The following is an 18243-nucleotide window of genomic DNA, read 5'->3' on the forward strand; positions in this document are numbered from 1 at the left end:
AGGGGGAGAGATTTATTTCTTTATTTGCATGGAGGCTTAGGAAATAATTTAAGACTAGAGAAAAGGCAAAATTATGTTTGATCAACACACTAGGGCCTCAGGAAGCTCCCAGCACCAGTTAATTGAACAGAATGGGCAGGTATTCTGCAGCTTTGTTGCTCAGTCCTTGTAGTTCTCTTTAATCCTTTATTCAGCAGAATCTGCCCTTCCTCTGGGCACTCTTGTAAGCTCAGCTGAGCCCTTGACAAACCAGTTACCTGGATTTCCCACTGGCCACAGCCATCAACCAGGAAAAAAATGAGGCCTGTTGGGACATGGGTGGCAGCAGAAAGCAGTGCCAGGCACCAAAGAAATAAATTTTTAAAGAAGAATTACAGCTCAGGCTGAAATCTGCAATAGTCTAATCAGCTCCAGCACTGCTTTGTCAACTAAGGCCAAAGTTCTGCTGCCGGATATTCTGGGCTGGATAAATGCTGGAGTAGATGAGATAAAAAGTGCTGAAGAAGGTGGGAAATGTTCTTCAGTGAGGACCAAAGGAACATTGCTGAACTTCAAGTGTGTGGGGACGGAAGGAGAAGGGAGAGGATAGAGATATACTATATTTATATACATATGTATTTTAAAGGGTTTCTTTACCTGTTTTAACATTTTGATGGGAGATAATGGTTTTTCCACAAGTTTCATAGCTGATCTCTACTGAATACATCACACCTGCCTCCAGGTGAGACACAACCACTTGCATTTCCTCTGTCTTCAGGTTTTGCACAGTTTCACTGCCATTGGACACCCGGACTTTGAAGGTGTGGTTCAGAGGGGAACTGACAAGCCAGGACATTTCAAAGCTGTTGCTGGTAACGCTGAGGATTCGATGGTTTGTAACTGCAGAGGGATCTGTTGCAGTCCCAGGAAGAGTTGGCACAGAGAAAGCAACATTTCACTTTTAAAGCCTTGTGATGTTCTAAATCCACTACAGACAAGCACTTGGACAGGCAATAGGGTAAGGTTCTCTTTACATCAGGACACAATCTGCCCCTCTCACACTAGCAGATCCCCTCATCCATGGACTCATCCACTAGAGTGACTCATTTAGTGTTTAACCTTTTTATTTCCTTTTACTATATGCATTTCTGTTGAATCATAGAATCACAGAATAGTTTGGGCTGGAAAGAACCTGGAAGATCACCCAGTTGCACCCCCTGCCATGGGCAGGGACACCTTCCACTAGACCCAGGCTGCTCAGAGCCCCGTCCAACCTGGTCCTGAACCCTTCCAGGGATGAGGCAGCCACAGCTCCTCTGGGCAACCTAATCTCCTCCAAATCTCCAGTCACATAAATAATCAGCCAGTGAGCTACAGGTGCAAGCAACAGGAATAAGCTTAGAAGAGTGACTCTGGGTGTTCTCCATGGGTTGACACCTGCTTTGCCTCCTGTCACTTTAATCATCAAAATGCACCCATTCATGCAAAGGTTGTCTGGATTTATCCTGGAAAACCCGCCCAGACCTCAGCTGAGAGAGGCTGGGGGAGTGTGGTGTGCAGCACTTCACCTGTTACTCCACTCCAGTCCAGTGCAATCATTGTCAGGTCCATGGGAAAAGACAGGGCCCTTCAGAGATGATTCCTCTCCTGGGAGGAGCAGGTGTTTAAATTGGGTAGGATGAGTTGCCCTGCAGCAGAGCCAGTCTGTCTGGCTCGAGAGAGAGGGAGAAAGCCCAGACGAGAACCTCTGCTGGAGAGAGCTGGGCCAGGTGAGATGAGCATCACACCCTGTGCTAACCCAGAGACCATGGCATGCTGCTACCACAGCTTCAAGTCTTTCATGCTAATGGTTAAAGTAAGGAAAAAAAGGTTGTTTTCATAAATTGCTTCAATAGAACACAATTTGGGGTGTTTTGGGCCAAACACTCCCCCCAAAGCCACTAGTCCCTGCACTAGAGGGGCCTCAGTTTAATTCCTCTGGCTTCACCTTCGATCAGAGGCTGTGGGTGAAGATCAAGAACATCCAGCCTGTCTCTCTGAACTCTCCAAGAACAGCTTAAATCTATTTCCTCCCACAGAAGAGCAGGGTGTTGTTAAAAGGATTGTAATAACTCTTGCCTGAAAGGGCTGGATCACCCACATAAACACAAATCTACTGAGGTTTGTTCCCATCAGCAATCAAGAAAACATTTGTTAAAATCCAAGGTTACTTACAGCACACAGCATCTGTAGATTGGCTGGTTGTGGACAAGACACTTGATTTCCTTATAGAAGGAGAGCTACTGCCAGTGTTAACAGCATTTACTGAACTTGGAGTAGATGCTACAATGCCTAGGGGAAAATCATATTACCAAAGAGTTAGAGTATTTCTAAGGAAGCAAGTCCAAAATAATACCATTCATGTTTTCCACAGGAAAATCAGCGATAGAAGTAACAGAAATAGAAAATAAAAGAATTATCGTATCACAAAAGCATGAAGTAATACATTATCTTAATTTTTGAGATTAAGGGATTGTAAAATTGTTTTCTAACTAAAGCATCGAATCTGCAAGCAGTTCTTCATCTCATTAATTTAAAGCCTATTAGCAGGCCCATTGATGTCTGTGGGCTGTAAGTATATTTTGCTGAACTGGTGCCACAAGGAATTATTTCAGTCAGAACCAAACTCCAGCTGCTTGCAGCGGAGAGCTCAGCAGCAGTGCAGCAGCTCAGGGTGGGATCACACAACCACTGAGTCCGGGCTGCAGTCAAAACAGGAAAAAAGAAAATTGTAGAAATAATGCCATTAATTGTTTCTCAAGAGGCTGGGGAGGTGCACTGACAACAAGTGACTTGCTCTGAGAAGCAGTAGGGTCTGAAGTTTTAGGTTTTGGCAGGTGAGTGAGGACAGCTGAGGGTGAAATAGAAGAAAGAGCAAGGGACTGTGAAATAAATACTCTGTATTTCCATCAGAAATAGGTAACAGGTTTATGTGGCATTTTGTCCCAACAGGAAGAGAAGGGGCACTCGTGCTCCAGAAATTCCTGCAAGTGACTCCTGCAAAGGAGCACAGTCCTGCAGGAACATCCCCAGCACTTCCCAAGATGAGACATTTCCTACCTTCTTTCCTTGGGCTCAGCCAGTGAGGGATGACAGTGGCATGTTCATGCTGAGGGTGGCAGCTGTAATAACCCTCCAGGTTTACACAGCTGCTTTTCTCAGGGCAAGCATTGAATCCAGCATAGGAGCATTCATTGACGTCTAGGAAGAACAACACACCTTGCACAGACATTGGGAGCAGCATCGAGATCAATCTGCACTATGTAAAGACCAGGCTCTGATAAACTCAGTGTAAAGTTTAAAAAAAAACAACAGTGATGTTGTTAAAGCCATTCTGGATGTTATCACCCTATCACTTTTTACCCCAATTCTTTGGAATTGGAGGACAGTTAGGGGCAGCTCCTGCTTACACCTGTAGAATTCCATCCAAACCAGAGATGTCAGCACAGGAGGCAGGAGGACTACCCAGTGATTTCACTGAAAGCTGGACTGAGTAAACACAGAATAAGAAGCATGGAAAATGGTGCTTATGGATGCATTTCAGGAGTGAAAATGTTCAGATGACTGCAGAGCAATAAGTAGATTGGCATAATTTAAAACTAATATATTGAAATGTTTATGTGACATTTAAAAAGTATGCAGTAATATGCTATTGTAATTAACAGACTGAATATGATTTGTTTCATGCAAGCTACTAGGAAGTAACATGGCAACAGAATATTGCAAGAAAACAGTTCTTTTAAGAGCCTGTTTAATACAACTAATGATTGTGCTACAAATATGCACATAATTGCTTTTTCATCTGAACAACTATGTTACTGGGAGAAAATAAATTTGAGGGTTCAGAAGCATTCCCTTCCAAACTGTTCACTCCAAAATAATCATTAACTCTCCATCCTATAACAGAAAGCTCAGGGCTGTGTTTGCAACATTTGCGAAGGTCCTCTGTGCCATCTTTGAAAGCAAATTAATGGTTATACAAATGAGATCCCAAGTGAACAGGGATGAAATCCCTTCAAATGTGACAGGATTACAATCAGTGACCTTGCACCTCCGTGTCAATCACTTCATACACTCGCTTCACCATGCCCTTCAGGGACGAGGAAACCTCTGCCAGAGGAGCTGGATGATGGTGAATTCCCAGGAGAAGCTGGGAGGCCACTGTCCCAGTGTAGTTGTCCCCACAGTGACTCTGGATGTGGTACACAGAGACATTCAGGGGCTGCAGGGCACCAGTGATCTGGAAAACAGGGCAGCAAACACTGGACAACCTGGTTCATTTCCCAGCAGGTGAATTCATATTATGATAATAACCATCATATGAATTATTATGGTTATTATCATAACCTGAGTGTAGAGAGAAATTCGGAGACCATGACAAATTGGTAACCTTTAGGCCTGTATTTATGCAGGGTGAGTTCTCATCTTCACATTTCACAACAGATTTATGCTACAGAAATGCCAGCTAAGGGGCATGTGGAACTGATCTCAAAATGCTTTGGCAGAAGGTGTAACCCAGGAAGAGGTGGGAAAAGTCCTTCTTTGCAAAATCTCAGTGGATTACAATACATTGTACAGGCCACTGCAATCCACCTGCAGTAAAGCTGCCCAACCCTTCTGGATTTGAACAGCTAGATGGAATGCTGGCAAAGGGAACAGAAAGAAAAAGGAGAATCAATAGACTCAGGATGAGGGATGGGATTAAGAGCCACAGAGAGAGCCCAGAGACACCAAGCCACCCCAACTGAGAGTCAGGACTGAGGGAAGGGATCTGCTGCTGGGCTGAGCATTAAGAGTCAGTGGAACAGACAGCAGCACACTCTGAGTGTGAGTGAGCAGCTCATAGAACAGCTTCACCTCAACTCCCCATTTCTTGAGTGTTTGATTTTCACATAGCTTGTTTTCGACCAAGATATAAGAGCCTTAGTGATCCTTGCCTCTACTCCCTACTACACAGCAACAAGACCAGCCTTTTGTGGTTTTTTAGGACATGAGAAGGGGAAATCAGATAGGAGGAAGAATTACACTCATGCTGTTGTTATCATTTCTATTCTCTCCCCATCAGTGCCAGCAGATTATGGCAGATAGGTTTGCCTTGGAAAGGCTTAACTTAAAATTCCATATCAGAAAACATTATGCTTTGAAGGTCTTGAAGTCTGGTCCCAGTCTGTCATGCACCTGAAACTGAACTGAGACAGAGCTGGAGCAAGCACTTAATTAAGCAGGAAAACCCCCTTTATTTCAGTATGTTTTTAAATTGCCCTTGGAAGAGATCTGAAAATTTTGCTAAAGAAGCTGATAAATCAATTACTTGCTTTAGGATGCACCTGGCATTCCAGAATCAGAAATACAGAAATAACCAGAAACAGGGCCAAAAAAAAAAAAAAATCAATCTGGCAGAACAAAGTGGGAGCAAAGAATGGCCCCTGAGTAACAGAATCACGGGCACAACGAGGGAGGAGTTGGTTTTTGTACATACCACAGAGTGCAAAAGGCGGGAATGATTCAGAAGGTGGGAATCCACCCGGATTAATTCATTAAAATCCATTTTCACCAGCACTGTCACGTTGTACCAGAACAACCTCCCTGCAGCGTAGGAAATAAAACAGCCAAGTCATCTGAGGTCTGGTGCTACAGAAGGCGACAGAGCTCCAGAGAGACTCTGAGGAGACAAAGCAAGATTGGACTTGGCAAATGTGAGAGGCCCAGGAGCAGCCACCAGCAAGGGCCTCCTCTGCCATATGCCACAGGCAGAGCAGCCAGCCAAGGAGAAGGAGCCAAGGAAGGTTTGCTGGACCCACAGCACCCACACACCATTCGGTGCTCACGGGTGCAAGCACTGAAGCTGAATATCCTGGAATCCATCCATGGCAGACTCCTGTATTTGTTTTAGGAAGAGCTATGGTAACAGTTTTCCTGCCCACTCCCACCCTCAGGAGGGAAAATTAAGGATATTTCTATTAGAAGCAGCGTTGAATTTATCAGTAACATACCCTCTGGCATGGGATCCACACAGCCTGCTCCTTTGGATGAGCTGCAGCATTTTTTCAGCCCTGGACATTCAGTATCGAACGTGCAAGGGTAATCAAATGTTTCCAGATCCTTCACTGGACAAGCACCAGGTCTTGAGGCAAATACACTGGACCTGTTGAGTGCTAAGTAACAAAAACACTTCTGAGAACAAAAATATAGAAAGTTGTTTCCATAAAATTGTGATATTTAATTTATACCAAACACCTCCTCCTCATTTTAGAAGCGTGTCTGTTCTGAGTTTTTAATGGGAAGAAAACAGCAGCCTAAAATATCATTATTTCATTTCAAGGGTGTAAATATTCTCAGATCTTTCTCTTGTCCATGACATTTCTGTTACAGAAATTTAGAGTTTCTAACTTTCCATTAATAATTACGGATGGATGGGCTCATAGTTAAGTTTCTAAATATGGAGACACTGAAGCACTGTGAAACAGAAAATGTGCCTGATACCAGCTGTGACTAATCCAAATAATATATAATGATCAAAGAAAACCAGGTGCTGTGTAAGATAGAAATGGAGAACTTTCATTTAACATTTTGTGGCACAAATTTAACCTAAGTTGCAGTAATTCTGTTCCAGCTGGCCACTCCAGGTGGTTGGTAGCCCATGCCAGAGAGCTCTGCAGAAAGGGGAGCTGAGGCAGGAGGTTGCTGCTTCCCAAGCCAAGGGCAGACAGTGGTTCTGGCTCAGTACCAGCACAAAATCTCTTCTGTGGAGGGAAAAAGAAAATATTTCCAAGCCCTACAAACTCGTTTCTTTACCCACACTCTCAAACACAGCTCCAAGTAATGCTCAGCTCTGGTCTTTCTAAGCAACCTGAAAGAAATCTCTTTTCCATTTGTTTTGCTCCTCCAAGTTTTTGATCCTTTACTGGGCAATTAAAGTCAGCCAGGAGAAAAAATGAACCTGATTGTGGCAATAGAAACAGTTGTGGTGCAGGAAAACCACATTTGACGTAATAAAGCCCATAGCAAACGAAAGGTCCACAGAAAACTGTAAATCTGTCATAAACAGTTCTGTGGGTTTACAATTTCTGTTATCCCAAGGCTCTGGATGAGAGTAAATGTGAGGTTTCTGAGAAGCAGGAGGGGATATTGAATCTAGCACTTTTGGCCTCAGCAAAGTAACCTTCTTAGGCAGGGAAATTATCTTGATTAACCAAGATTTAAATTGAATCTACGTAACTTGCTGCCACATGCACATTCCAGGTCCTCCTCTCTCCGGGGTTGGCAATACACGTGGTTCCCTCAAACAAGTCCTTCTCCTAGAAATATCTCTCATGATTTTCAAAGCCTCATTAGGTGTGACACAGCCTCGGCTGCCCTTAGCTGAGTCTCACACACATTCCCAGCCTCAAGTGATTGCTCCTTCTCAGCCTCCTGGGCAGGAGCTAAGCAGCCTCTCCCTCTGGATTTTGCACAAACACAAGCACCAAGGGATTTCCCTGTGTTAGAAAATTCCCTATTCACTAGTGCTCCTTACTGTTCAAACCAGGTGGATCCTGGTCAGCTGGACCCAGGCGTGGAAATTCCTCCAGCTCTGAGATTCAGGTGCAGTTCAAACAGGTTTGAGATTCAAAGGAGGTTTGTTTTTTTTTTTCCCACCTGGGTCTCTTTTTTTTTGGTGTGCTTAAGTGCAGTGTAAATGGTTTAATGAGTCACATGCGATCTCAGAAAAGACCATTGAATCCTGGCTGGGTGCCACAGCAGCCATTTATCTGAAATCAAAAGGTCATCGTTTTCGGATCAGCTGAAACCAGGGATGGATTCACTTCACATTTCTGCCTAATTGTACCAGATGCACTTTGGAAATTCAATTTGTGATCTCCTCTTCAATCATGCTGGAGACAGTCACCTACCAAGCAAGCAGTGAGGAGCAAGCCAGCCAACTCCTCTGTCATTTGGATGAAGTACAGGCTTTTCTCCTCCGTTATTTACATAAATGTATGGAAGCAGAACTGCAGCTTAGCAACCAAAGGTCGCTTGCCAGCCTGCCTCTGGACAGCTACTGCTCTATCTGCCATGACTGCAGGATGGGGCATCCCCCAGGAGACTCATGCTGAGGGACAACATTAACTCAGCCATAACCCCCTTCCTCTCCCTCCTTCCATCTCCAAGGGATGGTTTCTTCCAGAGGGTGTGGCGGAGCCAAGGACCAGCACCCTGCATTTGTCTCGGGTATCAGAAGGTGGAGACAAATCTATGAAATTACACAGAAAGCTCCTGGGAGAGTCTGTTGCAAAGAGAGGCTGGCAGTTTTCATCATACAACCCTGGTTTGGGGGTCTTTGAGCATTTTATAGGCTTTACTTGCTCAGGTGGACGTTTTCCATCCTGATTGCCTCTCCAGGGCTTTAATTGGGATTTGTGCTGATCCAGCATCTGACAAATATTTAACACCCTTCCTGGGTGTTACTTTTGCCTTGTAGGGGAGGAGGCTGAGGGGGATGTGATCAAGGTTTACAAAATCCCAAAGGTAGGTGGCAAGGTGAAGGCAGAGCTGGTTTTCACCAGATCCCACAGTAATAAAATGGGTGAAAGAACTCACTTCTTTACTCAAACAGGAGGGAAATTCTGCAGTTCATCAGCACGGGGGTTGTGGAGACAGACAGCTTCAGTGGGCTTAAAAAGGGACAAGGCAATTCCCAGACAGGATTCCCATCAGCAGACACCGCGGGGAGCAGACAGGGATGCCGATAATCCCATCTCTGCAGCTGCTGGGGGCACACAAGGGATACAAACTGCAGGGCAGCCAGAGCCACCTGCTTCTGGGTGAAGTCCCACAGGACATTCTGGCACCTTCCTACCCCAGGCTGCTGCTGCAGTGCTCCCCATATGTGACACCACTGTCCCCTTTCCTGTGACAGCCAAGCACAGGGACAGCTGTGCCCCTGCTCCTGCTGCTCTGGCTATGGCCAGCATGGGAACACCTGCCTGCCAGCTCTGAAAGGCCCCAGCCCTGCTGAGGAGCTGCTTGCACACCTACAAGGAGCATTTTTTCACTTAGTAGTTGGTTTTTTTCTGAAAACCTTCGGAAGTTGTGCACACAAGGCACGCTGATTAAAGCATGACTTTAACATTGCAAATCAAGCGCTCTCAAGAAACTCCACAATTAAAGCTGTCTTGGGCCTCCTTATTCAAGGTATTTTTGCACATGTGTGCTTAAAACCCAGCCTTCATTATCTGCTGATGCACTCCTTCCCTCCCTAGCTGGGGATCAGGCAGGGTTAGATGGTAGATAAGGAGCTCTCTGGTTTCATCTCATGCTGGAAAGTGGGCAGCAAGCCAGTCACCAGTAGAAATAACCATACCATCCATCCAGGCAGATGGAAACAAGCCTGGAGAACTGGATCCTAGTTCTACCTAAAAGACAAGATGCTGGGAGAAGTTTTGTCTGGTGAAACAACCTTTCAGAGCCGTGGGTTTCACAGCCCCATGAGGCTGCCCCTGCAGCCCTGTGCCCCAACCATACCAGTTGTTAAAAGCAGCACTAAGCACCATGAAAATCAGAATAAATTTATGAAAAAGACCTGAAAGCAGGTCTGAAACCAATACAGAATGGTTTGATCTCAGTTTCTCTGCAGCTCACTTGCCCATCTGTGAAAGTGCACAGAAGTTCCCTCGCTTCCTACAGCCTTTGTGAAGACAAATTGCTGCCCGTGAATCCCTCAGGATTCACCTTAGGAGGTGATAAATAATTCTCTACTGAGTGAGAGGCTGAGCAGAGCACTTAATGTGGAGGTCAGGATGGCACACTCTGGGGAGCTTCTCAGAGGGGCTCCATCATCCCTGGGCACTGGGAAACGTGGTCCTTGGGGCACTGCAGAGCTGGATCTAAAAGAGTTCCCTGATCTGCATGCATGGGCAAAAAGAGAGGAAACAAAGGTTGTTTTATTTAATTCTACCTTAAGGATTAATTCCAGCCCTTCCTAACTTTTAGATATTTAACTTTCCAGCTGTTATTTGAAAATGTCAAAGTCATTTGTGTGTGCACCTGTAACACTATCCCTGTGGATAGACACACAACTAGTGAGAGCTACCAGAGCAACGTGATCAGTGATCTAGTGATTTTTTTTTTTCCAACAGTAAAGAAAAAATAAAAGCAGGACCTGCCATATCCCAGGCAGGGGTAATTGTTTCCTTCTAGGAAGAGAAGGTGAGGAGTGGCCAGGAACAGGCTGCTGTGAAAGGTCATGGAGACCTTTCCACTCCTGGCAGGATGGAGAGCACGCCAGCATGGATAACGTCAAGAAGAAAATAACAGTAGCTCAACAGAGAGCCGTGCAGTAATTTCTGCAATTCCAGTTTCTCTTCTCATCATTTATTTAAGACTGTGTCTAGACACTGCATTACCATTCACAGAATTTATGACTAATGCCCTGAAAAGCAAAGATACCAGAATAATGTAAACATGGAATTCACCTAGAAGCCATACAAATCCTTAAATGGTTTTATATATTCCCAAATTAACTTTAATGGGAAAAAGTGTCAGGGTGACCACAGTATTTCATGGACAAACTCGCCCAGAGTGCCCATCAGCAACATGGCAAAGGCAGGGTGGGAATTCTGCAGCTAAGCTTTACAAGAGATTTGTTCATGTTAGATGAAACAGAATCACCAACAGCTCTGAAGCCTAAAATATCCCTAGAGATGCTTTTAAGAGACAGAATTATACTGGGAAAGAAATATTTCAAGCGTTACCAGGATGCTTTTTTTGTTCTCCGCACAAGACGATGGTCTTGATCTTCAGAGGTTCAGAAACACCTGAATTTCTTGTGCAAACAGTGACAACCACGGTGACTTTTCCACATTTAGCTGGCACAGCTCTTTCCTTGTACTACAGAACTGAAAAGCCATTGTCTCTGATTGCCTCTCAGTCTTGCCATTTGATACTTATAGGCACACATGTATGCACATGTCTGTATATCCAAAAGACTTCAGTGAAGCAACATTTCAGCCATAATTAGTTGTACTGGAGATTTTCCCCAGCGTGGAATTGATGCTTGGAAAATAGAGATGATCAGCAGCAGATCCTTTGCCTGTCTGACAAATCTGCTCAGCCACACAGTAACCTGCAGCTCAAATTCTGCTTTGCTGGGACTCCACAACAGCCATGAAGCCAAACAATAGCAGGATACAGTAAACTGGGAATTATGCTTTAATTTCTCTTCTCTAGCAAATAATTTTAGGGACAAGTAAAACACATCGACCATTTCTGTGTTCCCGTCCTTCTGTTAAAATCCTTCTAGGCACAATATTCTACCTGTGACTGTGGAGAAAACACCTGGGGAAAAAAAATAAATTGGAAATTCTTTCTCAAATGCTCTGAAGCAACTCAAATGTGGGATGAACACACTGTTCTTGACAGATCCCATGACAGGACATATGGCTCATCCCCCCCTCGTGCCACGTTATATGATCCGGTGCAGGAGCAGGTTTGGGGACATTCCCACATATCTGAGTCACCCAAGTCTTATGACCCAAAACAAGGGCCAGGGCTGCAGCAGAACCTTTCCTTTCAATCTGCTGTTCCTGTGTGCGATTCTGGGAATGCCCAGGTCCATACTGAAAAGTGGAAATAGAGAAAATGCAATGTCATACTGAAAATAGGAAACAAAACTGTGTCCTGCAGAACTTTTCTGGATGACAGAACAGTTCAAAGCTGGTTTAGATAATTCAAGATGTCTGTTCAGCTTAAAAGCATCTAAATTTATCCACTGGAGGAAAAAAGTTCCTTTCCTCCCAGGAATCCCCTCCATCTATGTCTTAAGTTCTGATAAAACTGGGAATTTCTGATTGACAGCTAGTAACCCTGATGTGGGAAGGGGGAAAAGCTTCCATCTTGAGACAAAGGTGATTAAGTCTTCCTGAGTAGAGTCTTATTAACACTCACATGTTAGATCAGATCCACCAAAAAGTTCACCAGTTCTCAGACCTCCCACACAGCCAGAGGTAACCAAGGAAGTCTTAAGAAACGGGTCCTAGTATAGTTTTGGTTGGAAAGCATCTGGTACCAAGTTCCCCTGAGGTCACAGGTTGTTTTAAATTTGAACCAAAGTTGGGTTTGCATTCTGGGAGCAGACCCTGCTCCACATCAAAAGCAGATGTTATGCCAAGTGCATCCTGAATTACTTTTGAGGAGAAAGGTCCTGGTGTACATGCAGGCACCAGACAGTGAATTACTGCTCTTGGCCAGGGATAGTGGCCTCAACCTGGACAGGTAATGAGCCCTTGGAGGGCTGACAAACAGGTACCTTCCCCAGGCTCCCCTGGAAGTTTAGTGAATTTGTGACTAGAGGTGGCAAAGTGCAAGAATCAGGAGCTTTAATCTGCTATGTCTACACCTTGCCATGTTGGACAAAGTCTACTGTGCATTATTTTAAACTCATTAATTTCAGTGATTAGAAACATATGGCCCAGAACTGAATTAAGCCTTTACACATCTCAGCTGAAGTGAATCTTCTCCCACAAGAAGCATTTATTTCCTCTCTGACTAAAACTTACCTAGAGAGCAGTAGAGTCCAACTTGTTCATATCCTTCACAGCAATCTGTGAGAGTAATGGTTTCAGGGACCTCAATGCCGTGAAACTCTGTTCTGTGGTGTGTCTGGGGACACACCATCCATGGGATCCACCCTCCACAGGAGGTGTTCTTCTCATAGGACTTTTGGTAGGCAACCATTTTAAACACACTTCTGGTCAGGGTGTAGTTGCACAGATGGTACCCCAGCAGAGAGAGGCCTTTTTCTAGGAAACAGAAACAGGAAAAGAAAGGGATCAGCACTAACTCATCACCCTGGGGCAGAAGTTCCCTGCAGTATCCAGTGTTATAAGAAAGCAGTGACAGAACCAACACAGATGCATGATTTCCAGGGAAGGCTGACGTTGGGGAGAACATCACTTCAGAAAGCAGACACAAGAAAGGATTGGTAGTGACTGCTCGTCATAGGCATCACTTTGGTCACAAAAGGAAGAAGATTGGCAGGAAATTCAAAGAGTTCTTGGTGCCTTCAGGTGCGAGGCGGGAAAAGGGCAATTTAACTCAAGTTACTATTAAGGAAATTTACATATGTTAATATAAATTAACAGTGGAGCACAATAGGCACTTCCAGGGCAGAGTCATCCACGCAGTTTAAAAGCCCACTCCAGTCTCCTGCTGCCAAAGCCTTCATCACTCTCCATTGACTATAAAGGGAACAAAGGGTGAGGAACTCAGAGGCAGATGAATCACAGTAGATGTCTGGAACAAGACATCCTTCAGACATCACCCTAGGCTAAAACTGGGGACTCATACATCACTGGGAAGCACTTCCAGGTATCTGACACAAAAGGTATTCCTGGAGATCCCATGCTGCCTCTCTGCATTTGCAGCAGACCTTGTTGATCACGCCATTGGAAAACTGCAGAGGTTCATTGACTTCGAGTATAAACAAAGTCAGTGATAAAGTCATTAACTGCATCACTTCACACAGGTCTGGGGATGGGACTCAGCTTCCGGAGTTTTGAAACCATTCCTGATGAGGAGCAAATGTGTTACATGCTTTACTTAAAACTGAAATATTCAGCAGGGATGGGAAAAAAAACCCAACACCAAACAACACAAAGAAACCCCAACAACAGCAACAAAAGCAGATGGAGTTTAAGAATTAGCAGTAAGCAACCTACAGTCATGTCACATACATCAGGCTGGCTCCTAATGAGATGTTGTAGAAGCCAGAAGGGCTGAGTCACCCCGTGTCCCATTTGGGAAACAGATCGGATGGAATTAAAACGCCTGCATCATCCTCTAGCCAAAGCAGAAGAAACTTTAATAAGGATAAATATGAATTAGCTGCAGAGATTCAAATATAGCAGGACTGGTTTGTTGTTTTTTGTTTTTTTTTTTTTTTTTCCTGAGAGCTCTGGGGACACCAGGGTCAGCCAACAGACAGACTGAAGCTAACACAATATCCACAACAGGCATACAATTAAAACATTTACAGCTTATCTTATTAGTACAACTCATCTCCTGCCTGAAAAGATGAAACGTGTTAAAAACAATTCAAGAAGAAAAAACAAAAAGAACTGTCAGGCTTTTAGGAATCCTGCGCTGTTATCACATTTAGCATGAATTATTGCTAAACAGAAGATATTTGTTTCCAATTTCTTTCTTTCAGCTTCTCAAGCTAAACTTTCCAGCAAAGCAACAGATATTTGTGCAGTTTGAGCAGGACTAGGAAAAGAGCTTTGGAGAGGAGGATCCATTTGTAGACCAGGGACAGTCCAGAAGAAAACGTGGAGTAGACTTAGTGTCTAGAAATGGCCTCTGGAAGCCCAGCCCTGCTCTGTCCCACTCATCTGTGCCTTCCTCCTGCAGCAAAAGGCAGAGCTGATGCTGGATTGTGTGCCTGTGAGAGACAGAGAGCTCCCAGCAGGCTCCAGGGACTCTGTGCTGCTGCTTGGAGCAGGTCAGCAGGAAAATATTGAGAGTGAGGGCATTGCTGGAAACCCCAGCCCCTGCTTCTTCCTCCTGGGCAGCCTCCAGCAGGGCAACCTCTGTGTCCTCTCCCTGAAGCTCTGGGGACAGCAGCTGAGAGTTCTCCACATCCCCAAAGGCACCAGGGCTGCTCTTTGTCCCTAAGCAGGGAGTGGAAGGAGGTGGTCAAGGGGGACAGGAAGACACCCAGGCTGTCTCAAAGCCTGGCTCAAGCCCAGACCTTGCCTAGGTCAGGAAGAGGATCCCAAAGGTTGGGATGGAGCTCTGGTCAGGACATGGCTGTGCAGGAGGAAATGGAAGGAGAAGTGAGCCAGAGAAAAGGTGACCTCTCCCTCTGGCTAACTTTGGGATAACTCTGTGGGAGAACGGGAAAGGAGAACAAACATGGGTTTCTGAAGCAGGAATCAGAGATCAAGGGTTGCCTCTTATTCAATGTGTTTGATCCATTAACACCTCACATGAGGCACAAGTGCCTGAGAAGAAGCAGGGAGCTGTCATTGCATTTTGGAAAGCATTCCCTTGCCGTGTTTCAAGACTGCTCCAAGAATACCTTTCTCTGCAAATGCTTCCAGGCATGTAGGTGTTGGGAAGGGGAAAAATCTTGCTTCAGTTTTTTTTAAATTAGTTTGTAACCTGAATGTCTAAATAACCAGAGTGGAATAGAATTAATACCTAAACAATTCTGGTTATAGCCTTTCCCTGGGGAAAGTGCACAAACACCCATTGTGACCAGGGAATGAGGCAGGAGCAGGACAAAAATTGTTGCATGAAAACGAGAAAGAGAAACTCCTCCACTAAGGAATCAGACTGTTATTATATAAAATCAGGTTAGAGGGGAGTAGGGCAGGTAAGAAGCAAGAGCTCAGCCTTGTTCCTCATCCCTATGATCCCTCCTTTTCTCCAGAGCTCACGTAGAGCCTGGCAAGAGCAAAGCAGGGACTGGAAGGGAAAAACTGAGTAAGGAAAGCACTGAGGGTTCGTGTTGTCCGTGCAGAGCTGAGGCTGCAGCGAGGACGTAGCGCTGGAAAGCTAAAAATTCCAGTGTCAGCTGAGCTGGCTTAGTCTCTACAGCAATGTGCAACATAAATACAGGTATGAAACTGAGAATAAGATGGTGTAGAATTAGACACAGTTTATAATTGGAAGCTACAGCTGTCAGAGCAGATATGAAGTCATATTTCATACTTAAACATTGTTACTACGTACATATATATATATATATATACACACACACACACTAGGTATAGAATGAGGCTGCCAAAGCCTAAAGAGAAGCTCTGAGATGAGGCTGTGGTGGTACAAAAAGATGTTCTCAGCGCAAGAAGTTGGACTGAAGGTGTCAGGGAAAGGTGCAGCACCACCACCACCCTTTGCCCCATCCATCACTTCCACACCGTTCAAAACAAGCTTTGACACTCACAGAGTTCAATTATTTTGCTGACAGCAGTTTGCTGGCTGAGCAGTGTGGCTTGGATCAATTTGGGCTCTTTAGCAAATTGGCTTTCTGTTCTCATTACTCCCATCTATGGGATTATGGCATGATCAAATGGAATTAAAATGCGCTGCCTGTTGTTTTCAGCCACTCAAAGCTGAAGTCAATGGCACAGCAGAAGGCAGTCACCTGCCATTAGTATGGATATGTTACACATATCATTTCTGGATTTTAGAATTTTGTCTCAGAATCCACCAGCTTTCAGCACCATCAGGGAAAATACCATTTTTTTTTTTCATGTTAAGCAAGAGCATAAACAATTAAATCAAACCCTTTATTAATAGACACAAACACTGAGAGGAAAGTCTGGGAGTAAAGGCTGCACAGGAACAGGCTCCTTGAAACTCAAGGTTAAACCCAGATCAGAACTAAGAGCATGACCAAAAAAAACAGCAATAAAAAAAATGCTTCATAGCATTTATGCCACAGAGCTGCAGTTCTGGAAACTTCACCACTCAGGTGCCACAGGATCTGGGATCTGCAAAATCTTTTCGCACTGGAGAGCAGTAAGACTGAAAGATAAGCCCCTTTCTTGTCTTGACATAACCTTAAAAATAAATTCCTGGAACAGGTTCATGGAGCTCAGATTTGAAATGCAAACACTCCAAAATATGAAAAAAAAAAATGGATCACAGACTTGATTTTTCTACAAATTCCAAATTTTAAAGTCAACACCATTTACTTTATATAGCATTAGGATGGGAGTTATATTGGCCCTAATCTCTGCAAACCTCTTTTCAGCTGTGGCTTTGACAGAATAACAGAAACATCTTCAAGGTCCTAAGAAATATGGTTTATATTTAACTGAGGCTCACAAAACCACTTAAGTAAAGAAAACCAATGAAGAGCGGTCAAAAATCACAGTATTTTCTCATCTAAATGAATCAAACCAGAAATGAAGAGTAAATTAAGGGTTCATTTAGCATTTACAGTTGGGTTAGGGTTTTTCAAAATTACTGCCCATACCACAGATGAAATTTAAGCATGTTTTCTAAGCTTCATCTTATGCATCCCTAGGAATTTGCCAGGCACATTACTACATCATTTCCTGCTAAAGCTTATTTAAAGACAACTTTCATAAAAATTTGCACAATACTGAAAACCAAGCAAAAATTCTCCTTGTTCATTTCTGGCACAAAGGAAATGATAAGGATTCTTCCTGGGGATGAAAGGTTGGGGACAAAGGTTTTGGTTTTGCTTTGTTAGATTTTCTCTGTTCAATTATCGACAGAGGATTCTTAAATGGTCGCTGGGACATTGCCAGTTCTCCAGAGAATGGCCACCTTGGCTGGTTTATTTCAAAGAAACATCTAACCAACATCCAAACTAAGCTGTCCTCTGCTTTGCATCACTCACCTGTAATTTCATCTCCCCTTCCCTGCCATGTGGCTGCCCAGAGGATGAGAACAGAAATAAGAGTGATCCTGGCCATTGGAGGGCCCATTCTGGATAAACCTTCCATGTCCCTTTGTTTCCAAGGTGGCACAGCTTGGCTGTCCTTACACGAAGGCTTTTGGATTAGGGGAAAAGGTGCTCTGGGTTTTTTACTTTTTGCTGGGAGATGCTAACTGCTTGCAACAGAAACAAAGGTGCTCCGCTGGGAATTTTGCTTGTTCTCTCTCCTTTGTGTTCTCTCCAGAGATTTGTGTTCTCCAGAGGAGAATCTGCCTCTTCTGCCTGTTCAACTTGGCTCCCCTGGCCTGACTTTGAGAAAAAGGCATCTTAAAACTGCTGGTTTAATCCCTGTTTATCCTTCAGGGCACTTAGTCCCTGTCACACTTTAAACACTCAGCATCGCAAATATCAGAGTTACACACCTCAAAGATCAGGTATAAACATCTTGAATTCAGTTCCTGTCCACACATCAGGTGGTACTGCTTTGAAGGTCTTCAATTCTGTACCTCAAAAGCAAACTAAGAGTGAAAGCAAATATCTCTGTGAATGTTTATTCCGGAGTTTAAGCCATTTGTCCAGTTGCTGTCACTGTGCTCCTCATTTCACTGCAATTCCAGCATCCCCTAAGACACAGCAATGCCAGGCAACCAAGAACCTTGTTAAGCAGGGCGTGAATCAGGTCTGAAAATCCAAAAATCTTTTTTTTTTTGTCTAAATAATTGAGGCACATTCCCAAGATAGATGAGCCTCCAGTTTCACAACACGTGACAATAACTTCAGTGCAATGTCACTTGGCTCAGGCAAAGACAAGGAGCGAACATGGGATGATA

The 18243-nt window shown here is 44.2% G+C and overlaps 1 protein-coding gene across 1 annotated transcript in view; it reads right to left on the minus strand.

Moving 5' to 3' along the window:
- The window catches only part of UMODL1 (uromodulin like 1), a 49762-nt gene extending 32312 nt beyond the window's left edge, over window positions 1–17450 (minus strand). Inside the window, exons 1-8 of the mRNA XM_066177311.1 lie at window positions 17375–17450; window positions 12555–12797; window positions 6012–6173; window positions 5498–5604; window positions 4063–4258; window positions 3079–3219; window positions 2194–2310; window positions 637–891 (exon numbers count right to left, since the gene is read on the minus strand). Of these exons, the coding sequence (XP_066033408.1) occupies window positions 637–891; window positions 2194–2310; window positions 3079–3219; window positions 4063–4258; window positions 5498–5604; window positions 6012–6173; window positions 12555–12797; window positions 17375–17450 (1297 nt within the window). The remainder of the gene's footprint in view (window positions 1–636; window positions 892–2193; window positions 2311–3078; window positions 3220–4062; window positions 4259–5497; window positions 5605–6011; window positions 6174–12554; window positions 12798–17374) is intronic.
- Window positions 17451–18243: the final 793 nt, after the last annotated feature.

Source organism: Chamaea fasciata, unplaced genomic scaffold (genome assembly GCF_029207755.1).
Source record: "Chamaea fasciata isolate MVZ Bird 193981 ecotype frontalis unplaced genomic scaffold, bChaFas1.0.hap1 SCAF_2, whole genome shotgun sequence".
NCBI lineage: Eukaryota > Metazoa > Chordata > Aves > Passeriformes > Sylviidae > Chamaea > Chamaea fasciata.